Genomic DNA, 24,311 nt, shown 5'->3' on the forward strand with positions numbered 1-24,311 from the left:
TGATATGAATTGTCCACATTGTTGAATGGAGACAAGGAAAGCCTCCCCACTGGCCATGGAGTTCTCTGCGTCACCTTGAACACACCGTAACTTCTAGAGTGATTAGAAGAGCGAAGCAGCATCGGAACGGTTAAATGTGTTGCGGCTGAAGAGTCACGGTTATTTTAAGTTTTTGGTTGGAGAAGGTTGTCCGGGGTGCAATCCAACCTTCAGCATACCTTTTTTGGCAATATTGGGAGTATATGAATGAGGCGATAATACAAAAACGCGTTCATGGGGCAGAAATTAGATTAAAACTTATATGTAAAGACGTATGGCCTTCTTGCCAAACCCATCACCGGAAAAGAAAATTGTCCAAATTCACTTACCCATTCCGTTTCGTTTCATTCGCACAGTGAAAATCCTTCAGCTACCGGTCGTCCAGCAGCTGATTCTACCGCGACCACTGGTAGCGTCCGATGAAGCATTCCCGGGTATGGCAGCCGATGAACCGGTTCCGACGAAACCCGACATGAAGCCCCCGAAGGACTCCAAAAAGCAAATGGACGAAAAGGGCACGGAGTCCGGGAAAGAGACGAAAAGCAAGGCGTCTCAGGATGAGCTACCAGCAAGATCGTTTTTGATACCCCGTACGCGATCCCTACCGGGCTGTCCGCTGTGCGATGCGTCCGTGTACAGCTACTGCGACGAGAAGGTGTACCACGACGCGTGCTGTTGTGGTTCCATCAACGGTGCGGCCCCACCGTACGGTGGTGGCTTCGGTGGGTTTGGTGGGCCGGGCGGTGGCTTTGGTGGCCCGGGCGGTGGCTTCGGTGGGTTTGGTGGACCCGGCGGCGGTGGTTGTGGCTACCAGGGATGCAGCTACCTGTACGCCAACACGTGCTACGAACATCAGCTGATAGTGAACTGTTGCTGCAATTCGCCCTACTGAGAAACGAGTGGAAGTTTTAGCTGCAGATTTCTTTCCTCGCGCGGCGGAGAGAACTGATTAAACTGTCTGTTACTTTAGTTTGATCCATCGTTTGTGTTTTTATCATCTTTCACTTTAGGGTTCATATAAGGGTTAGTTTAAGTTTCGTGTCTTCGAGTACGAAAAAGAAACACGGGACAGAAAGTTAAATAAAATGAACGATCTTAAATCTGTACACGGCTGCCCTCGTGGGTAGCATCACTAGAAAAAAAAAAATATATATATATATACTAACCGAAGTAAAAATAAAGGCATTTCCTTTTTCTTCATTCCAAGCGTTCGATCGCGCTCGCTCGATAATAATGGAAACAACACTGTCTACTAGCTAGAGCTTATAAATAAACAGAAAAGGTGCCCATCATCATCGTCAATGCTTGTGGCTCGTGCGCATAACAGCATCATCACTCGACGTCGTCCTTGTACTTTTCCCGCGCTTCGGCCCGCGCATCCGGGACGAGCTGATTCCGGACGCCACCGAGCACGTTGCTCGTGGCCTGCGTGGCCAACACGATCGGCTGCACCACGATCGGTGGTATCTGGCGCATTACCGCACCGACGGCGCCCGTGTATCCTTTCTGGTCATGCTCGAGGGCAGTGATCTCTACCAGATTGTGTGCCGTCTCCGAGATTCCCTGTAAAATGGGTAGAAGGGAAAGCCGGGTCGGTGATCGTAGCGCGAAATGTGAGCGAGTGGGACCTCCCTAACCTACCTCTCGAACGATCTGTATGGCGTTGGACATTCCTTCGCGGATGTCCTGCGGTGGGTGGAGGCGTTTCCTCTTTCCTTTGCGATTGCCACGTCCCCGACGGATCGATGGTCCGGGTGAAATCATGTCGTATGCCGTTTCGGCCGTTATCTACAAATGAAGAAAAAAAGGGTTGTGAAACAGTTGATCGTTTTTAATTCCTTTCTCTTCTCTACTCACCTGCAACAGATGTATGATACGGGTGGTAATTTCCAGTGCCGCCAAGGCAGTACGGGCCGTAAAGCTTTGCGCTCCACGCTGTAGTCCGCGAACAATTCGCCCGTCCTTTTGGTACTGCTCGATAGGCAACCAGAAAAGATCCCAAATTCCTTGCACTAAAATGTGTTGGAAAGAAAGATCCAATTAGATTCCACCACCAAAGGGGCTAAATAACACACAGCCGTCCACAGTACTACCACTTACAGAGCTGTACAAGTGAATACATTGGCCCAAGGCCACCGATAATTTTCGGCAGCTGGTGCTTCTTGATGTCCTGTAGCCACTCCTGGAGCAGGAAGTTCAGCAAACGATCCACACCGAGCAAACCGTGCCGGTAGGAGATCTTCTTGAGTCGGATTTCCGAACACTGTAGCTGCCCGAGCCCCATCAGCAGGCCGGCAATGGAGCCGTGCGAAAGTTCCATCCGCTTCCCATGGTAATCGATGCGAATCGGTACGTCCGGACTGAAGATGACGTTGCGGAAGTAAATGGGGGCTCCCGAATCACCCGAGTCGCCGTACGCCGCCATTCCGCCTTGCTCCTGAGCGTCCTTGTGCTTTTCCTCTTCCTCGATCAGCAGCATCAGGTTCTCTGAGACCATTTTCTTCGCCTGCAGCTCCTGTACCGCTTCCGGGAGTGACTCGACCGTCATAACGGGTGGCTGATGCGCTGGGGTAGTCGTTTGTGACGAACGTCCACCACCATTTCCAGCACTTCCGGTCGAACCTTGTGGTCCTTCGGAGAGATCGCCACCACCTCCGAGTTGGTTGAAAAAGTTTATCAAAAACAGCAGCGAATCCTGATCGATATTCAACCGAATCGGTAACACGGACACTCGCAAACAACACTCCTGCGCCGGGAGAGCCGGATTGGGACGCATGTGCAGTGCCTTGATGACGACCATGTGGTTCGTGCTTTGCTTGCTAGTCGGGCGGCTGGGCAGCTTCGGGTGGTAGAGGAACTTTTTAATGTTCGACACGGCCAACCCGTCCACGATCTCCAGCTCGTTGATGAGCAGGACCTGCCGGGACGCTTCCTTCGTACATCCCGGGTACGTTTCGTGCGAAAACTGCACCTTGCTGATGTGGATCTCCATGGTCGTGTCGTGCTGTCGGCCGGTACCACCGCGTGTCTTCCACGTCAGCTTCGCAAGCGCTGCCGCCGCGGCCGAGCCACCGCCGAAGCTTACCGATGGTGAACCTTTCGAGTAGCTGACGCCCGATTTGTACGCCTCCGACATGGGCATTGCGGTTGGGAAGTTTGACGTCGTCACCTTTGCTCCCGTAGCAACGGGTTGCCCTTGCCCTGCCACTTGCTGTTGCTGCTGTTTGGTCTTTTTCCGGCGGTCGTCTTTGGTGAGAAAGTCACGCCCGCCATAGATGTGCCAGGTGATGGTCATCTCGCAGATCGTGTACCTCTCCACCGCACTGGGGAATCCTTCGGGAGCCTTCAAAAGATCCGGCTTGCCCGTTGGCACGCTGAAATGGTTGTCCACGATGCGGATGGGATCCTCCGATACGGGAACCTCCTGGTTATGGGAGTCTCCACCCCGGTGCGGTCGTTCCTCGTCGGCAATGATGCAAAAGTCGTCGTCCGTATCGGAGCTAATCTTGCGCTGCTGAGTAACGACCAACGATGCCTGTGGACGCCTTTGGCTGAGCTTCGATACATCGCCCAACTCGTTCGTTACCTGTGGAAGCGCCTCAACACCGGTATCGTCGTCCTCGTCATCTCCCGCACCGTAGTTGTACGTTTGCTGGCCAAGCACGGATCGCTCAAAGTTGATCAACTCTCGCAAATTAACACTTGTGCAGTCATCATCTACCCCAGCAGATGGATTCATCTCTTCTTGTTGCTGATGCTGCTGTTGATGCTGCTGATGCTGGCGCCAATAGTGATCATCGTCGTGGAAAGACGATGGAATACTCGAACCCTCGTCAATGCTTAACGAATCGTCATCCGAACCGAACCGACGCTTGTTGCTGTTACTGTCCGAAACGATCGTACCCCCACCAACGCGAACCTTTTCGCCGTCCTTCGGTGGTTTCCGTTGATCCTCGTCGGGGAAGAAAAACATTTCCACCCCAGCTCCACCGTCGGCGCCACCGAGCAACGGGTCATCGTCAACGCCATCACCGCTTGCGGTGCTCTCGATGTACAAACTTTCCTCCATCGCATCAGCCATCAGTGTGTTGACGCGTTGCTGCTGCTTGGGTGTCACTACCGGACCGCTGGCACTCGACGGCGGTCGTACCGGGAGCAGCTCACCCTCCGTTTCTCCACCCATCGGAAGGCTCCCCCCTTGGGAGACTTCTTTTTGCTCGAGGCCAGTTACTCCACCGACAGTCGTATCCAACGTTCCTACCAAGGAGGATCCTCCACAGCTAATGTCATCCCCACTGGCGTCCCCTTCCGGAAGCAGTAGATCACCTTCGGCAGCAAGGTAAGCGATCAGCTGTGCTAGAGCTCGGGCTGAATCGGCACACGTTCGCACGTGCACATCATTTATGGCGGTTCGGAGATCAAATTTGGGGAATTTCACCGTAACTCGCTCGTTCAGCATGAGTGAAATCTCAAACAGGCCTACTTCGACGACACAAACCAATTCATTTGATGGAAGGACCGTGATTTTGCTGCTGTTCGCCACCTGCTGATGGCTGCTAGTGCTCGAGGAATCCTTGCCCCCACTCGTTGACGGTTGCACCTGCTGCGGAGCAAGACTGAGTGTGACATCTTCGGCGATAAAGTTCAGCGTTAGGCCACTGCTGCCCGACGTGATGTTGCTGCTGATCATGAACGAACCCACCGTAATAATGGCCCGGTACGGGAAGTAAAGCGGCCGGTAGTCGATCGCGCAGTCCCATAGGTGGAGATGCATTTCGGTGACGACACCGAGTGGCGTGTAGCCCTGCACCGGGTAGTCCACCACGTCTAGCATATCGATCAGCTGCGTCAACCAGGAGTGCTGCGGAAGCGTCGAGTGATGCCGCAAGGTGGTTAGCTGTATTCCGGCTGCCATGCGGATGCGCTTGATCGCTAGGTCCGGTACGGATTTAATCTGTATGGCCAGTGAGATCATCTCCCGATTGGCACACCCTCGTTGTTCGTGCAGGGTAAGGTTTTTCGGTGTCGGATACAGCGTACACTGAAGGTACGACGGAAGCACGCTGTTAATCAGCCGCAACGGGGGATTACTAGCCGGCGTCGGTATCAACCCGCAGTGGTAGAACTCCGCCGACTTTCCTTGGATGCAAAGGTAGCCGAGGTTCGCATTGCCATGGAACCCGTTGACGGAGAAAATTGTCCCCGAGTTCAGTCGTATGACGAACTCACCGAGCTGCCCCGGAATGACGTGCTTTTGTGCGTCCCGGACCGGCACGAACATTGTCAGTATACCTTGGCCGATGTTTACCTGGAACGCGATCGTATTAGCACCCCGATCGGAAACAACCGTGGACGGTGCAAGCCTTCCACCGTGGGACGAGCTGCGATGCGAATGAGAGGATCCTTTTCTTCCTCCTCCGACGTTTCCACCGACATTTCCACCGATCGTGTTCTTGCTTCGATCGTATACCGAGTAAAAGATGCCGTCCGAGTCTGATTCCGATTCGGAGTTTGTTGCGGACGAACTGGAATCTGTAGGAACAAGAAAGGTAAGTAATACAATTAAATTAGACACTATTTTAATGAAGCACAATGTCCACTGAGTAAACTTCCTAAGGTTGTAGCTTACCCAACTGTATCCCACTTTGGCACATCGTGTACGGCATGTAGATCGAATCCATCATGCCCATACCGGCAAGACTCATTTCCGGCTCCTGGAAAGACACCTTCGACGCGTGGTGGGCGTTTAACTGTGCTTCGGCTGCGGCCGTCGCCGACGGTGCACTCGGCTCCCAGAGCAACAGATCCGTACTGATGCGATTATAAATCACCTCGTACAGATGCTTCGATCTACAAAAAAAGAAAGATGTTGGAGAGTTTATTCGGCCAGAAACTGCCACCGCATGCACGGTACTTACTTCATCTGCAAACTAACAACGGGCAATTCAACCCGTATCTGTAGCTTGGCGCGCTTCATCGCACACGAACAGAACGCATTCATTTCATCCGTATCACCCGGCAGGGTTAGTGTTTCCGGAACGTCCGGGACTCCCGCGGTGGCGGTTTTGCCGTGCGGTGTATCACTTTCCCGGCAAACACGCTTCGCACTGAACGGTGTGTCTTCCTTGCAGCGGCCAGTAGCAACACCGAAGCTTTCGCCGGATGTTGGCTCACTATCGCTTTCCTCTTGGCTACGATACTGCTGCTGCTGCTGACCGGTGCTGCCCGCTGCACCCGTTTTCCCTCGCGAGGACGAGGGCGCCTGTGAAGCCGGATCCTGCTGTAGCGCCTTCTGCAACGCCGCCTCGCTCGGTAATTCGATCACTATCCGCGGGTACTCGACCGAAGGCACCTGGCCGGGGGAGGCATTTTCTTGCATCACAGTTTTACCGATATTTACACCACCACCGGTGCCACCGACGGAAGTGGCTCCCGGTTGGACCACCACCGGTTCGGACTCGTAGTAGTACAGCTTTATCTCGTTCGCCGAAATGTCGTACACGGGATGGGGGTTGAGGGTGATCACCGTGCGAACCCGTTCCAGCTTCAGCAGGATAAAGTCGGGACGGATGTTTCGCCGCCACCAGGGAACACGCTGCGGGTCGTGAATCGGCCGCAGGTCGGGGATGGGAAAGCGCAACCGAAAGTCTACCGCGAGCGATTCGAGCTGCAGTTCGGTTTTCGGTTCCAGTTTTGAACTTCGCACCTGTGTCCCCGCAGCCGGCGTCGATGGACTGTCGGGCGTGGGGACGGCCGTTCCGCTGGCAACATTTGCGTAGTAGTAGGACGCAAATGGTGACTGATACAGAAGCGAACTCAAACGATCCAGCATGGTAATGTCAAACTCCGTCAGGAACGGTGCCATCATGAAGTGGATTTTCGTGCGCGGAGGAGAGAACCGTTTCCCGCTGGTTCCCCGAAGTGCATTGCAGCTCTGCTCGAAGGTTACACTGATTTCGGGCCGCTTGGGGAGCTGCGCCGAGGTGTTGTTGGGACGTGGTTGCTCGCGGTAAAACTCCACGAGCGGAATCGAGGCATCCGGAAGTACTTCACGGAAATCTGCTCGGGCGATCGATAGCGAGAAGCGGAGAAGTGACCCACACCGGTTACGCTGCTCGTCTCCTTCGAGAATGATCGGGGCGAGGAGCAGCCGCAGGTGACTACTGTCGCACGCACCGTCCAGCACCAAACCCGCGTTCACGATATCGTTTGCACCGAGCCCTAGCCCGAGGGCTCCGATTGATCGGAAAAATCGATCCGCTTTCGTTTGCAGCTGCTGAACACTTGCCTCGGAAAGGGGCGACTCCGTCGAGCAGGTCGTACTGTTCGCACTACTCTCTAGTAGGAGATCATCGTGTAGCAGCACCAGTGCGATTGCTGCCACGCGTACATTGAACTTGGAAATGTCCGCATTTGCATCCGGATCGATCATACGCCGACGGCTAGCGGCCGACGTTGCGGTGGTCCGTGAAGCCGTACTGCCGGAAGTGAACGAGCTCGTCATGGAGCTGGTCGATGACATGATCGATTCCGAGCAGATCTCCCCTTCCTCGTCACGATAGTCCTGCTGAAGAAATTCCGCCTGTTCCTGGATCATCGTCTGCATCGGATCGGCAAGCGACCAGCCCTGGTTTAGGCCAATTCCACCGCCCATTCGTGTCATGTTCTGCTGGTACTCCAACTCGGCTGCTGACGCCGACGGTTCCTGATGTCTCCGGCCTGCCTGTCCCTTCAGTTCCCTGCTCGATGGCGGTGGCGGTGGTTCCTCGTTGCTACCGAGGAAACTATCACATACCAGCACCAACGAATGTAGCTGCCGCGGGGTTAGGAACAGCTGAATCGATCCGACCGACAACTCCAACTCGACGTTCGGACCCGGAAGATTGTCCGCTTGTTTCATCTTCAGCCGGATCTCCTGGCGCGACGCAATCTTACCCACAATGATCTCCCCCGAGCGGTACATCCGCACCCCGTACTCGCCATATTCGTCCTCCCCACTGTCGGCCTCTTCATCGTCTTCCTCCCCTGGATCTGTTTCGCGGTCCGTGCCACTACTGTCGCTTCTCCGGTAAAAACCTCCACTATTCGCCGGACTGCTGCCACTATCACATGCGCTTGTGTTACTATAGCTATAATATCCGTCCCCCTCGGTGCTGCCGCCGTCCGGCAGGCTGGAGATCGCACTGCGAAACTGGTCGCTCGTTATCATACTTTCGTCCACCATCGGCACCGTGGCCGCCGTTTGATGAGGACCGGCCGAACTTCCGTCCACTCCCGTGCGTTGCTGCTGCCGCCGAAGCCGCGGGTTGTCTATCCGAAACTCTTCGGTGTAGAACGTGATTCCCTCGATGGTGATGTGATGGGTTGCGTGTGTCGCTATGAGGAACGACTTCTGTTGCTGGTTTTGTCGGCTGCCGCTACCACCGATTGTGTGACCCGACGCGTCCGAACCGGAGGACGAAGACGATTTGGGACTACCGCGGTCCGGTGGATCATTTCCAGCCTCATTCTGGTAATCGATACTGGCGGGGAGGAAAAGAAGAGGCAAGCATTAGATCCAACATGAATCGGAGTGAGTAAGTATTGAGTACTTACCTTTTGATTTTCACTATCACAGCTACCCCTCGCTCGCCGTCCGGTGCGAGATACTCTATCCTTACTTCAGTGTCAAACAGTTTTGCCTTAATCCTATTTAGCACTGTAACCAAGGAAAAAAACAAGTAAAAATATTATTACATTATGTATCATTCATTTGTCTCAAATGTAACAAAAAAAAGACATCGTATGGCAACTTATCGCTTTGTTGCACATTTTCGTAATTAAGTGAAATTTGGAAGACGGTTAGCACATCGTAAACAAATCAATTCCATACTCCCGCGCCACTGCTAAGTAGTGGCACATTCCATGAGTAAACCGTAAAGACCTTGACACAGTTAATCCGGAGGCCAGGAGCTGGTACCGGTGTGAATTAATTTAAACACGCCACCGTTGATTGTTTGTGTCCGTTGCCGAAAATACTTTTCTTATCGACCCAAGATGAGCCTACTTATAAACATTATCTGGCCCGTCACAAGAGTGGTCCACGCGTATTTGGCGTGACACTGCAACCGTGATTGCACGGGCGGGTCGCGCAAAAATCCCCACTTCCGTCTCATAGTGGAAAGTGGGTTAGTGCGTAGAAGTGTGAACCAGATGCAATAATCTGACCGTCGTACAGCATTTATATTTTTGACCTTGCTACTTCTTGCGGCAAATACGTGGTTGAAAACATGCACCAAACTGCATTTAAGATTGAGGAAATAGAAACGTATGAAAACGTGTGAACCAATAAACGCGCAATACATCACCGTAGACCGAACCGATTGGCCACGACCTGCTAAAGCCGAGTCCGTTGCTCAAGAACTTTCTACTTGGCGCAGTACCACCAATTAAAACGCTCCAGTTTCTTCCTTGTGTGTGTGGTGGTTGTGATGGTGGCTCTAGTGAACCCATCCCCCTTTCCACCGGGCCCCGACCGACGACGCGGAAGGTAAAAGTCAAATCTAATCGTTCAAAGTAGCAGAAACTCCTCCGCGAGTTGTGCGCTCGCGCGCCATGAAATTAGGTCACCAAGGGAACTTCCAGTGATACTCACCGGCATCGCGCATGCTACTGTTTGCGCGTTAGAAATTTGATTTTGTCTTGCTTGGGGACGGTGCTAGAAGAGATTTATAAAATGGCCCTAAGGAGAACTACGGACGGTATGTGACGATCTTGTCCTAACGCAAGGTATAATTTAACTCTAATAGACGAAGTTTCCGCCTTTCTGCCGTCGTTGTGCAGAACTGGCGAATGTCTGTAATATATTCATCAACAATGTTGCCTCGTTGGTTCGACAATGTTATTTCTTCATCTCACTGCTAATGGCGTTTCTAGTGAATTTGTTTTTGTTATTCAATTTTGCTTTCTTGGAACCAATTAAAATGTGCTTGCTGCATTTTAAACACATCGTCGTTTGTTGGTTCTTTGCTAACGATAGATACGGTGAGTGGTACCATTTATAAATAGATTTACTTTATTATGTCCCAAGCCGTTTTGGTGTTTATTCTTTTTACTTCTACTACGCCTTTGATATTACTTTCGCTGAGCTATTTTATAACACTTTACAGGCTCCATTCCCTTGCATTGGAATGAACATTGTTTTTCTATCAATGCCTCGTACCGATTTGTTGTTCTTTATGCACTAAGAAGGGGATTTTTACTACTCGTTATCATAAAAACTTACCATTGTCGATAATTTGTGCAAAGTTCTCCAGCCCCTCCATGGCGCTCGGTGGCAGTTGTTGGCCAGCATTGCCGGCACCGCCGCTACTTCCCCCTCGGCCCCCGCTGGTGATGGAGTGACCGTCGGCCGTGCTGCCACCGCTCTCCCGCTCCAGATACTCCTGCGCCAGCTGCATCGAGCTGGACATCGAGGACCACATCGACTCGAGCATCGAGGTGCCATCGGTCGGGCGGGCCTTCGGTCGCAAGCTTATCGTCAGGTTGGACACCTCGATCGAGCTGTCTTTGGCCAGCAGCGAGTCGTACGGGACGTTCACCGTCACCGAGCCGATGTGTCCACCCGTCACCTCGATGCCCCATCCTTGACCTTCGCACAGTTCATTCAGGGCCTGGAGGGGAGAGAAGTAGAAAAAGAAAAAAAAGACAAGCAGGGTTACTAAATTGAATAAAGCGTTAACAACGGTTTAACAGTTATAAATAATCATGTGGAAATGAACAATGTTAGACATCAAATCCCCTAACCAAAAAAAAAAAGGCTGGACCATTTGAAAACGCTGGTAGATCTCGTTTGACAGAACGTTTTCGGCCACGTTGCGGAAGATTCGGTTCTACCAAACCGGGCCGAGTATGGCCCGCAAGGCCAACCACGTTTTCGGGTCAAACACCGACAAGGCGTCAAAATGCTGATCGTCTAACGATTCGAAGGCTACCACACAGCCATGCTTCTTGCCCGAGCGATAACAAACCGAGTGCTGGCGTGCCTAAACAAACACGAACACATGCAGACGAAATAGACTTCAGCCAGAAGTAATGATTAAATGCGCGAAGGGGCAACAACATACATTTGACGACGTGGGGAGATGGCCGAAAAAAAAACACGTTGCCAATGGGAAAACGAAACGGTGTATATATGCGCGATAAATACGTTTGGCGTTTCCGTGTCGCGCGCGTTCAGGGTCGAAGATGTCCGCGGAGACTGGGAAATACACTTAAGAAAAAAGGGCAGACGATTCTTTCCATGCGCGTGCGAGTGGGAGTCATTCTGTGATGTGGCCATGCGTGAATCCGCGTGAATGACATCTTCCCTTCGCGCTACACAACGACGAGAACGAGAACAGCGTTCGCCGTCACGTTGACGTCACGTGGCGACTCGCACTTTGGAGCCCAGTGCTTCCGTAGAACCCCGCTGATCCGGCCATTGTGTTGCTCCACGTGTTCGGTGCGTGCGCGAAGAGTTCGGCTCGCCCATAACGGACGTCGTCGTCGACGTCGTCGTTGTTAGTTGGCCCCGTTAAGCCGTTCCGTTGCGAACGCGAACAGCTGTTGGCTATTAGTGCGATGCCAAGGTGTTAATTTCTCCACACTATGTTGCCTTCTTTTCCTACATGAGAATGTACCATTTTTGCTAATGAGCAATTTGATGTCATAATACTTATCATTATAACATCCCGTTTTGAATGGATTTCTCATAAATCTGTTAAATATTCCTCGACTCTATCGTCATCTTATAAGTCACCAAACTCTACTGCTCGAGCAGATGGAGCGTGTGCGGTCATGTGTATATAAAACACTGCCACTCGAAGGGCCCATCTCAGTACACATTAGAATACATTGTAGCGTACGGCAAGCCAAAGCAACGCAGGGTTAGCAATTGAGTAACAACGGAACAGACCCATGCACTTGCCACTGGCGCGTCCGGCACGAGGCAGACGAGTGATACATGAGCGATTAAAAGTAAGACGCCTAGCGTTGAAATACGCCACAATAGATCGCGGAAAACCGACGGTGGGAAATAGACGATCGCCGTGCAGTCTGGTGGAAAATGGTTCCCTCGTCCATTCGGCCCGGAGGAAAACGTATGAAAAAATTATCTGGTGAAGTATGTTACCATATTTAGGAAACATTCTCATGAACCTCAATATTGCATGAACCTCACGCGTTGAAATTGCATTAACAAAATATAGACACATCGCAAATAGGCAAAAGGTAATCAGAGGCAACCAAACAAAACACATTTGCTAAAGGATCCTCACTTTGCTCGCCAATGGAAGTCATTGTGCCGTACCGAGCCGGTACAAAAAAAAAAAGCCCGAGGATCAACAAAGCACTCTATGACTCCACACGTGGCAGAAAAGGGTGGTGGGGGGGAGATCACACCGCTGAATATTAATCAAGAACCGCTGGTTCATCATTTTGCATAATTTCAATGTCTTTCTTTCTTGGCTTTGTCGGGTACCAACAAACACATACACGACACACATACGCTAATAAACGCACGTTTTTGGCGTTTTGGAATTGTAATTCATTTCGCTTCTCTTCGTTCTTATGAAATTAGCCATCCCTGATTCAGCGGTCGGTGGTCAGCATACTGGACGTCCAATGGATCCGGCAGCGGATTCGGGGTGGTTCGGGGTCAGCTTACACAACTGGAATGTTAATTTGTTCCACTTCTGCTGTTTAGTAGCTCGATGTGGAAGCCGCGTTCAACTACCCAAAACTGTGTACGAGCAGTACAATGATATCTGGGCTATTTTTAAATCTCGATTTCCTTATTTCGCCTACCGCGTACGACGTGATATGAACTCATGAGATTGGTGTGATGAGGAAACAATTTATTTTGGCAAATGTGTTATTTTACGATTTCCCGGAGGAACATTTCAGAAATAAGAACAGCTCTTGTTCTTCTCTTTGTAATCCTCGCGTACCATGTTGTGTCATGTAATCATTACTTCCATGTCATAATACTATGTTTCAGCTTCTTACACGGACGCATTCAAAACTCATCGAATGGAGTACTCTTTGCTTGTTGAATTTATGGATACAAAAACGAAACAGAAAACGCTCCACTCCGCCCAAAAGAGGAAAAACACATGTTCCAATGGCGCCAGTTTTGACAAGTGCCTCCCCCTTGGTGCCCCCACCGACCCTGTTTCACGGCCAGAGCAGCTGAATATACTTTTCGTTTGGGGAAGGTCAGTTGTGGTTTGCTATGTGTGCTGGCGCCGTTTTTCTTTCGCTCTCTTGTTCGACGATGGCGGCTAAGAATTTTCGCACAACATGCTTGTAAAAAGAAAAAACAACAACAACGACATACGCCACCCCGAAAGAGGGGAGGAGAAGAATGAAAAATCCAGTTCGCGAAAATATATACACGGCTCCGAAAAAAAAGGCAACTCACCGTTTGGAAGTCCGCTCGTTGAAGTAGAAATGAATGGAAGAAAAACAAAAGACCACAACCATGGTCCCCAAGGCAAGCGGGGAAAAATCGTGTGGAAATGGGGTGCACTTGCGTTTTGCAATGCATTGCCGACATTGCGCGATGTAAATAACGCTCCCGGGGAAGAAGCATGGCGCATGGAGAGCGCGTGTTCTTCAGCGATTGTGACAATCTAATCGCAGTGTAACTCGGTTGTTCCCCCTTTCCGTGGAGGGTCTAGTAGAAAATTCGCTGTTTTTCCTCCGTGTCACACGGTTGGTGGAATTAAAATTGCGTGCATTAGGAAATAACTTTCGCCCCTAACGATGAGTCATGGGAGTTCTTTGTGTGCCCTTGACTTCCTTGACCACGTGGGGTAGAAATCAATTTTATGGAGATGTACATCTGTAGGGCACTTCCTGCTTTTGAGATGGTTCAAGGTTTACAGTTGAAAGAGTTTCCTTTTATTGAAATAAAAAAAAAACATCACCTAAAATTTTAAATTCGTTTTCGACTGTCTTTTGATTGTATCCGTCTTCTATGAAAATTTAATAATCAAACTATGTATATTTTGTCCCAAATGTTTTTTGATACGTTAAAATTCCACAGGAAAATCGTATCGAATACAAATTTGGGTTATAAGTTCAAAGGTTCAAAATAACATGTTTGTGGAGTGTATTATTTCCTTTGCGTGTTTCAAGCTTATTCTGTTTTTGAAGCTTATTCAACTATTAGAAACACATTTTCTAAGATGTTATTTAACATGTTTTCAAGTGATTGCAAACCACGCCATTCTAGATAAATTTATTGATGTTCAATTGTTTTTATTTTTCCTTCATTTTATTGAGCTCCTGTTTGTAGCCCATCTTTGTAATGTTTTATGTTCGCGTCGTTGTGAATTCTATTTATGACTTCCTCATTACTAATGCGTCCAGACAAATGTTCAACATTATTACTTCACTTTGGAATCGATTGTAATGTATGACATAAAGCAATTAAACACATGCTTTTAAAAGGAAGCGTAGCAACAGCAACATTGAAATACAGTGGATTTACTTTCAAAAAGAAACACCCATACCACTGGCCACCACGTCGCAACGGCGACGATGATCATCCGCCGATTATCAACCATCCGACCACAGAGTGGGTTTGTTTGGCCTGCACGATCCCAGCAAAATTCTGCGTCGCCATCGAACTCGCGCAAGGTTTTCTCGGTGTTCCATTTTTGGATATATGGCCGTACAGAACCGGACCTCCGCGGGTACCAACACAACGATATGGCGGGGAATATATATCTCGTTCGTCCGCTAGGCGACGAGATCGACGCCAATCGCGCGCCACGCGTGCGCGCAAACACAGCTCGAGCTGTATGTGGAACGGGGGACGGGAGGAAGAGAAGTCGGCCTAAGAAACTCGCGACGGGGGCCACGGACGCTTGTCACGCAATCAGCTGTTGAAGAAGCACATTTGCGCCCCGAGGTTCGGCGCCACCTGAGGACCTTCAACTTGCCGTTGAGTTCGGCCACCGTTGTCCGAACACAGGAGTCACTGTCAGGGTGGTAGTGCCAAATATGGAGGGCAGTAATCGGGCTTCATGGCCACATCAGCACACCGGCCGATTGACGGCCCAAACACCTTTCTTCCCGACAAGGATGGCCGTCGAACATGGCGTCGTTTTCGTGCAAGATAAAAACAAACGTGTGGAAGAAAGATCACAGTTTGCTTTGTTTTTATGTTTAAAAAAACCGTTTAGCAAATGACACGCCGCGGACCCTTGCAGGGCAAGAAGCTATCGGCTAGGCGCAGGAAGTGCCACCTCACCCCTCCTCGTGTCCGATTGCTCGACGGCTGTTGTCCGTGCGTAATTTTGCAGTGACCTTTAGCGGTATGATTACCTTCTGCTACCAGACATCGCGAAAGAATGGAAGGAAAGATTGACGGCCGAAGTGGCTGCCTCCGTTCCCCCGGCCCTTCTTCTCAAGGGGGCAATATCAAACGGTATCTGTAGAAAATAGCTTGGTTGTTGGAGGGTTGATGGACGGGGAGGAGAAACAAGCCGGAAACGACGGCCAATGAAGGGAGCGATGGCGCGTGACTAATAATTTGTCGCTTCGTGTAAGTGCACACGAGTTGCAACCGGGTACCGTTGTGTGTTGTGTGCAATTAGTAGTGGAACTATCGTAGATTAACGTGTTGTACTTATCGAGCCTAAAAGGAGGTATAAGTTCAACCAGTTTTGACATTTTGGTAGCGCGTATCGGAACCGAATCTGGTTGGACAACAATGTTCGCCTCGAAAAACGGACGGGATTAGGAAAATTGATTAATTGGATAGAAAATCCCAAAAGATAGGGTGAATTAAGCTTGTATACTCAACAACACTATTGCTTCGTTGCGAAAATTCATTGCCAGAGGAAAGGAAAATTCAAACGGTGTCACCGATGTTCCGTGCAACCGTGCAACCTACATCGACCCGGCCCCTCTCGAGAGCGGGTTGTGTTCGAAGCAGCTGATCTTGGGGCAAACCACCACCGGTTGCAATCTGCGTGAGAAAACGAGACGGATACCGGGAAGTGAAAGCCCGCCACTAGCGCCCCATTCACTGTGTGTGTGTGTGTCTTGTTCGTGGAGTTCTTTGTTCGATGAGGCTCGAGGCGTTTAACGGCGTAAAGCCCGCGCCACTCGTGCGCTGTGCTCGTTTGCATGCAATTGTGAGGCTGTGTGGTAAGCTGCGTCTCGATGGCTGCCCCCTTGGGTGCCTTTTGCTGCTGCTGGATGGCGTTTGACAGCCGTGTGGCTATGCCTCTCTTCCCACAAGGGGGATCTTGCTTGGCACCGTCGAGTCTGCGAACGTCGATGCCATGTCCTTGCAGCAGTGGACCATTTTAACTGCAGCTGTATCGCTTCTGCACGCTGGTGTTCATGTTCATTGCAGTCTCTGTGGCATACCGACACGGTCACGATGGAGTTCCAGGACACCGAGCGAGGACATATTTGCTTTTTTTTACATTGCAGCGAATATGACCCACTTGAAGGAGTTGCAGCCGGGGATGCAACGACAGTTGCAGTAATCGACCCTGAATATGATTACGTCGGATGAAACAGCCTCTTGGTTGGTGCAATCTACTGGAAGGCTTCATATTGACTCCTTTTAAGGACTTGAGAGCTTCCTGCATGTGTGTTTCTCCTTCCGTTCTCTCCCTCTTCTATATAGCCATCTCTTAACGAAATTATACACCGTGCCTCCAATCAACTGTCTCATTTCCGGATTAATAAGCAACTCGTCCTGGTTCTGCAATTCCCCCCCGAGCACACCCAGTTTAACATAAATGGCGCATCGAAAGGAGAAAATGGAACTCGTGTCACACGCACCATTAGCGTTCGGGTTAAGGCCATTTTGTGCATGATGGACTGTTCGGTTGAAGCGTGTGGTGGCATGTCACAGTCGATGTTAGTGAAAGCATTCGAAGAAAAAACAAACTCCAGTCTAACCAACTAACCAAACAGCAAACTCTAACCTAATAAACCCGTTAGAAGGTAAAGTTTGCCTGAATGTCGACGAGCGAAAGTTAACAAAGAATTAGAGACGATCCTTCCTGGAATATTTTTCCCCATCCAGTAAACACGCGTGCTCACTTGGGGATTTCGAAACGAATGGAAACAAATGGAACATAACAATCATCCCGTGTTGACGCGTTCCCCTCCGTTTGGTTGGAACATTTTTGTCCCCCCTTTAATGTTACTTGCGTTTGCTCCGACTTGCCCGACTCACGGGCACGTGGCGCAGTGAAAGGCAAGGGAGACAAATCGTGACAGATAACGATGGGCCGCGGACGAATATGTAACTGTCCCAACGAAAAGGGTGCAGGATTCTCGCCGTGCACCGATGCAATTCTCTCTCCCTCTCTGTGACACATCTCCCCCCCAGCAAACAAAGTGGATTTTGAAGACCGTCTGTGAAAAAGCATATCTCGTCGAGACGGCTGGCTTTGAGAGCTTTTGCCGGTAAACACTGTTTAGTCGGTCAAGTACCGCTTGGGAACGTTGCCCATCAAAGCGGGACCAGTTGACGAAAGCTCATCGTGAAATATGGCCACCCCGTTTGTCGCCCACGAACAATCCATCCCTTTAACAACACTCTACTCCTCTAAATAGAGTATGGGAATAAATCATGCGATCCGTGGTGCGTTCTAGTCGGCGTTCGATAAAGGGCAACGCATCATCATCTTTGCCCGCGATGCTTCGATTGATCGTGGTCAATAAATAGGGTCGCCTTGTCATGACAACTGTTAACGAATTTGACCCTTTCCCCTTCGCCGTAACGATGTTCGAGTGCAAAACCACAGCAGAATGTAGAAGCCCTTGTGTAGCAGTGGAGAACATGTTCAACAACGGAAGATGGCTTGTGGATGGATTTAATATCGCTCAAATCTTGTGATCTTTCCATATTACAAAGGAGTCTATTTGAAAACTCTTATTCACACTACAGACAGATAAAACAACTGCAAAGGATTCCGATAGCCAACCTATTTATTGTTAGGGAAAACGATGATAACAAAGTTTTCTAATCTAAAAAATTTAAGAGAAAGTTTAAGCTTCTAAAATATGTATTGAAATACGAAAGGCATCTGTAAAATACGGGTACTGGCGAAAATTATAAAATATACACACTGACGACTGATATATAGCAAACTGTTAACATCAGCAACGAGAAAAACAAAGCACCAGAAAAGATGACTTCCAAGCGCAAACACCGGATGCAACGATGCACCACGAGCGGCGAGGTAATGAAATTTTATGAGCCAAGTATAAAATTAAATTCCACGCAAGCAACAAACCTCTATCCCTACTTTTCTTTATTAATGACTCCAGGGCTCATCAGAGGGCAGCATCGGCCAAACCAGAGCGACCCGAAGCCCTGCTCCTTTGTGTTCGACGGCGCAATAAGACAAACCGCAACAGCGAAATCGATGTGTTTTGGATGCACCCTTAAAAAGTACATCCGGAACGGAGATGCTCTACCACTGGGTGGTGGTGGTGGTGGTGGTGGGGGGGGGGGGGGTTTCTGGTGGTAGGTGTGTCTACGTGACCACGCTGCACTTTGCACTGCACCCAACGCACGCCGAATGCAACGCAGTTCGCAACGACAAAAGACGCACGGAGCAGTCGTCGTCGTCGTCGTCGTCGTCGGTTGGCGTTGTTGGCATGAGTCATGAGAGCCACCGCACAAAACAACAGAAACGAGTTCTTCATCTGCCTTCATCATCGTGCGGGCCCGGTGGAAAGTGGGAAGTTTCAAAGGAAATGGTAAGGAATTAAACATTATTTTACTACCACCCCCTGGCTCCTCGGGTGGGGGTGGGGAGGGCTGCTATGTGCTTACATGTGCGACAGACAGAGTTCCTCCTTACCGAACTAGCTAAAAATTCATTTTCAAGTGTTTTTTATTTGTCTCGCATACAGGAGACACCCAAACAAAGAACTCTCCGATGGCTCAGTAGCGGAGAGTGAAGGCGTATGTGGAGGGAAGGGTCGGAATCATTGCGCAGCGTAGCGTTGCGAGATTGCAGGCGCATCCGGCGCATCTCCCAGACGACGGCAACGACCGCCGGACGGAGTCCTCCTTCTCGCGAGTCCAGGAAAAGGGACGATTCGCGACTGGGGGGAAGAAGGGTAGTGTGGAACTGTATGCGAGGCAGCCACAAGGTAGGAGAACCGATTGACGAAGGAATCCATCGGCAGGACGGAGGCACCGAATCGGGATGGGAAGTGACGCGAGGAACAAAGGAAACGAAAGGAGAGCTTTTGGTTGGCGAAAAAAAAAACCCTATGTATGTCTGCGTTTGCGTAGCCGTCCCAAGAGGTGTCGTAAGGGTGTAGGGCGGTAGCAATGTTTTCGTTTTCCATCCACCCTTACACACACACACACAATAACAACAACAAAAATGGTCGGGAATCGTCGGAGTTCCTTGCCGGAAACACCTGAACTCGCATGACCCTGTCTCGCCACGTGTGCGACAAGTGCTCGAGTGCAAGTTGTTAGCACAGCCCTTCTTGATGCTTACAGTCATCAATAAATCACCACCATCGCCCCCCTGCGTGGTCACCTGGGCAAGGGAAAACTACGTGGGAAATCATTTCGCTTCAATCAGCACAGTTTGCAATTTTCTATCGACAGCCAGTTTCGTTGAGGGAGGATGACCGATGATAGTAACCCAGCGAGAGCGTCGAAACGTGTCTGCCAGCCATGATGTATTTATAAATATTATAGCATAATTCGATCAATGAATGCACCGGCACGAATCAGTAACGGTGCAAGATGGGGAGTATTCTAGACCACCCCGTGGGAAGATGTTTCACTACTCAACGATCAACAAACACTAAAGTGCAGCAAGGAAGGCCTTGAGAACAGAAACGTCAAAAAAATGATGCTAAACCGACTGTCAACAACAACAACGAATGATGGAATGTTTCAAATGGAAAGCCCCTTGTATCGATATACAAATTCAAACATATAAAAAGACCTGATATATTTGTTGTTTCTAATCCAAAACCAGTTAGTATTTTCCAAATACTTCAACCCATTTTATAATTCTTGAGCAATCCACATCAATTTGTTCGCATTAGCAAAACAGATTATAAGAAACAAGATCAGGCAAGAGCTGACGCGATCACGTTCAAGTTTCTACCGTTTCGCGACGGAACGGTTGAAAATGGCAACGCAGGACTGTCGCACGCAGACGAGACGATTGACAGGGACAAGGGAACAACCGGCGGCTCTGATATCCATTACACCATCCATCCATCCATCCTTTGCGGCTGCCGACTCGAACCAAGGGAACACAGCCGTTGGACCGGTTTCGATCCGACCATCGAGCGCGATCCGTTAAATGCGTGTTGGTGATGGGTTTAGTCGTCGCTTCGGAATGACCGAACCCCCGCCGATGCCCATCATGAGTTTTGTGATGAATGTTTGCGTTAGTCTTCCGTTTCACGTGCGTTGCGGTTTGTTTCCAGATTTTCAGATACTTCATTCCAGGCAAAGCTCGCTTTTGCAGGTTAAACTCTTTCTGGATTAATTTCGGTATCGGGACTCATTAACCATTCCATCATGATTCTCCCCGGGAACCCGATAGGCACACGGCGTAAGCTAGTTAAACCCAAAACGCTGCCTTTTTATTTTAAGACGATAGTTCTTCTACCATGTGAGATGCGTCAATACACCCTTAATGGGTTGGGGTTAGGAAAGTTTTTTGTGCTGTCTTTTTGCGGCCATTTCTGTTTTTGCAGCATCCACTTACCTCGGTACGAGCAAGGGAAGAAAAGGTAAAAAGGAACCGAACGTGTGTTCTTGTACGAAGAAGGTAACTTCTTTTTGTCTTCTCATCACGTCGCGCCGCAATCATGCTGAAAGCACTGTGCAAACAAACCCATTCCGATGATGGTTAGCGATAGGGTGTGGGTGGGACTGGCTAATCGATCGTATTTCTTCGATCGATTTTTCACACCATCACCAAAGTGCTTTTGGAGTACGACGTTCCTCACGGGAGGGTTGATGAGACATAAAATTCACCAAACGGTTCATAAAATGCCCTTGAACTGGGAGGAAACTGTGACAAATGTGTTAAAGGAACAGAAAGGAATTTAACCATGTTTGTAGAACTTAAGAAATAATAAAACAGCTTATCAGTAAAAGACCTTAAACAAACATTTTATCACGAAACAGTTTGGGATTGAAATATATCGTAAAAATGGGTCGGTTGCTCGGAACATGCACAGAATCCACCCGGATACGTGTTGGCCCCCGACTAACATCACTGTTGTTTATCTACTATTGGAAGGATGTTCCGGTATGTAAGCCTCGGTTGAATGCGTTACGGAGAACAAGTTAGACGAAGGCTTTATGTGCATTACCGTGAAAAGGTACCTCTTCCGGGCAAGTACGTCTCTATTATCAATACGTACGGTTTCTTAGCAGTAACTATGCGGGAGTAAAAACAAGAAAGATTGCGAAATCAGGAATAAGTTTAGAAACTTCCCTTGTCACATTGTTTCAATACTTCATCATGCAAATGCTATACACTCCAGTATTATTTAATATTTTTCTTTTGACGGAAAACTTTGGCATTCGAAACCTACCAAAGATGCTGTTGTATAAAATCCGCTCCAGAAGTTTTATCGGCCATCTCACCCCTATGCCCTTAGTATGGCTTCATCGCTGGCCGTAACGAATGACCTTTGCCACCCGCTGGTTCGCTTCCTATTTTCCCTCCAGAGAAGAACCTGCACTTTCAACCCGGCATCGGCTCGATGTACAATCTCCATGTGGTATCTATCACGTTTCCCGGTGCTGACCACGTTAGCGGAATTTCTCGGCGCCAGCGGCCTCATTGACGGGAGGTAGCACCGCGTAATGCGCAATAGTTGCACGTCGCGTGTAATGATTTGTGGGCAAAACAGTGAACGATGTTTTTTTCGCTTCCCTGCCTCAACCGGCAGGTCGGCATAAGTTGTAGCACATGAAACCAAAACAAAAGCATTCCGAGTTGTCACTGTGTAACCTTTTTTCGCCGGTCATTCTGATTCTGATTCTGATGAGATGCCACCACGTATACACCTCTCTAATTGACCGGCAACGCCCTGGTGCACCCGGGGGAGGAAGTGAAACCTTCCCCGGGATGAGATCGGGACGCATGGGTTGGGTGTGCTTAACCAACGGTGCGCTATTTATATTACCGTTTCCCATCGGGGGCCAACTGACAAGTACGATTTGACACTTCCGCCGGAGGAAATCTCGCCCACTTTCCAAGCCCCTAACGGAGACGGGTGTAATAGAAGTTTTCCAATGAGGCAACTCTAAATTTATACCACCGTTCGAAGATGACTAGATCGTACCGCGAAACACCATGTTCTAACGATCATTTCGATGCCAGTGATCGTCCCAATCGGTTCCACTGGCTGTGTTTTTGTGCGAGTGCAAACCCCGCGAAGAGAATGAATAAAAATCCGGCACGGGAAAGAAGGAAGCATAAGCAAACACAACCTGAGCGCTGATCGTATAACGAATCGCAAAGACTCCATCAGCTGTTGCCATGGCAGCACCACGGACGCGTCGTCGAAACGAATTAAAAAGTGCTTGCCGTAGCCGGGGTGAAAATCTAATCGCACTTCGCGAAGCGTACACAGTGCGTTTCGAGACTGCTTGTTATCTGTAGTTGCTTATTTATCACCCATCACCTGATGTCGTCGATCCGGAACGAGGCGAGTCGGCGAACAGGCTGAGCCTTTTGTTCAGCAACAATAAAAATTCTAATAGTTAAACCTAAATTAAGGGCATGTGAGGGGGTCACTGGAAAAGTGGGGCCCTGGAGGATATTGGACTAAAAAAAAAGGTGCGCCTCACCGCATTTGAACGATAGTCTCGAAAACAAAAACAGAATTTCAAAACATGTCGTCATCGGTCGCGTCATGTTCGTGCGACTTGTTTACGCGAAAACGAAAACACAACGCAATTGGCAAACGGGCCCCCCAATCGGGCGGATGGCGAAGTGCTTTGTTTTCCTCCGGCGAACGTTTCCAGCTGTATCTGCAGTATTTGCTGTTCTGCTTAAGTTTGTTTGCATCATCTCACGATCGCATGAGCAGTACGAGCTTCAACGGGACAGAAGAAAATCAAAAGGGACGCACAGTATAATCCGCGGGGATTGATATTTTATTTGTCCATATTTTCCCTCGGTAGTAATGTGCGGATTCTTACCTGGCAGTATAGTGTGACGTTGTGCACCGTCCCGGTTCCATTGTAAAAGTCAACGTTCAGCTGATCGAGCGACAACTTCTCCTCTAGGAACCGGCCCAGATAGCGCTGGAGCAGAAAGCGACAGATCTTTTTCTTGATCACATCCGACCACGGGACATACCAAGGCATGATGAAGACGGTGGTGGTGGGGTGCGTCCGTGGTCCGTTGTTGTGGCTGCCCCGTTACTCTCTACCCCCCTCCAATGAACGATCGATGATCGGAAGCACTGATCCAACCAAGATATCCACTCTTCAACGCCCGATGATGGTAACGATCCGGCACTTGACGACCACGACGAAGATAATGTCCAATATTAGTCACGGTTCACGTTTGGACACGTTCGATCTTGTTTCTGGTTGCTCTCACAGACTTGAGATATCGATGCCGAATTTAGGCACAACTGTGTGATTGTTGATTTACAACCTGCCCCGAATGCAAATTGGTCTGTTTTAGGAGAAAATCACAAGCGACCTATACACACTCCTTGCAGAAGGACTAAATGCCAAAGACACTGTTAACCACGACTAAATTAGTTACGGTATATTTTGAGGAATACTTTTACGAACACTTCCGTAGATGAGATCGTTGTGCTAGATCAATTGTAAGGGAGATAATCAGTTGATCGCCAGTAGCACCACTTCCAGTCTTGAGTATGAGTCAATTGATGTTATTGGTATTTAAAAACTTTTGTCGCGCTAAAGAATACTCGCGACTCACTCTTCTGAGGAGAACAGAATTGGTCGAACGTCCACTTGCCCGCGACGTTGTGCACGGACTGACAACAAGATCTCGACTGGTTCGCCCATCACAGCGCAAGGGAACTTCGCGGATTGGCAGTTATGAACTCAGAGCGGGATCTACAGTCAATCGCGTAATAAAGAGTTATCCTTAAATATACTGTTTTTTGAGTTTAAGCATGCGTATGCTTACGCCATAAAAGAGTTTAACTCGTGGTTTACAGATAAATATAAAAAGGAGAATAATACTGCTTCAGTTAGATTATTAAATAAATGTTCA

General features: G+C 49.3%; 1 protein-coding gene across 1 annotated transcript; it reads right to left on the bottom strand.

Moving 5' to 3' along the window:
• Positions 1-1,346: 1,346 nt before the first annotated feature.
• Positions 1,347-23,801, bottom strand: LOC131289362 (autophagy-related protein 2 homolog A). The gene is made up of 9 exons (XM_058318597.1): positions 23,255-23,801; positions 10,304-10,691; positions 8,635-8,737; positions 5,958-8,561; positions 5,669-5,889; positions 2,140-5,571; positions 1,897-2,051; positions 1,681-1,827; positions 1,347-1,602 (listed from the first exon to the last, which is right to left on the bottom strand). The coding sequence occupies exons 1-9, from the start codon at positions 23,420-23,422 to the stop codon at positions 1,372-1,374; spliced, it is 7,449 nt and encodes a 2,482-aa protein (XP_058174580.1). The 5' UTR covers positions 23,423-23,801; the 3' UTR covers positions 1,347-1,371.
• Between the last annotated feature and the right edge of the window lie 510 nt (positions 23,802-24,311).

This window comes from Anopheles ziemanni, chromosome 3 (assembly GCF_943734765.1).
Source record: "Anopheles ziemanni chromosome 3, idAnoZiCoDA_A2_x.2, whole genome shotgun sequence".
Classification (NCBI taxonomy): domain Eukaryota; kingdom Metazoa; phylum Arthropoda; class Insecta; order Diptera; family Culicidae; genus Anopheles; species Anopheles ziemanni.

Bases quoted from the DNA above. Each gene is read 5' to 3' on its own strand.
- LOC131289362 (XM_058318597.1), bottom strand. From the start codon at position 23,422: ATGCCTTGGTATGTCCCGTGGTCGGATGTGATCAAGAAAAAGATCTGT. The intron at 8,562-8,634 runs GTAAGTACTCAA...CCTCCCCGCCAG, and splicing joins GTGATAGTGAAAATCAAAAG to TATCGATTACCAGAATGAGG. The intron at 2,052-2,139 runs GTAAGTGGTAGT...AACACATTTTAG, and splicing joins GTATTCACTTGTACAGCTCT to TGCAAGGAATTTGGGATCTT.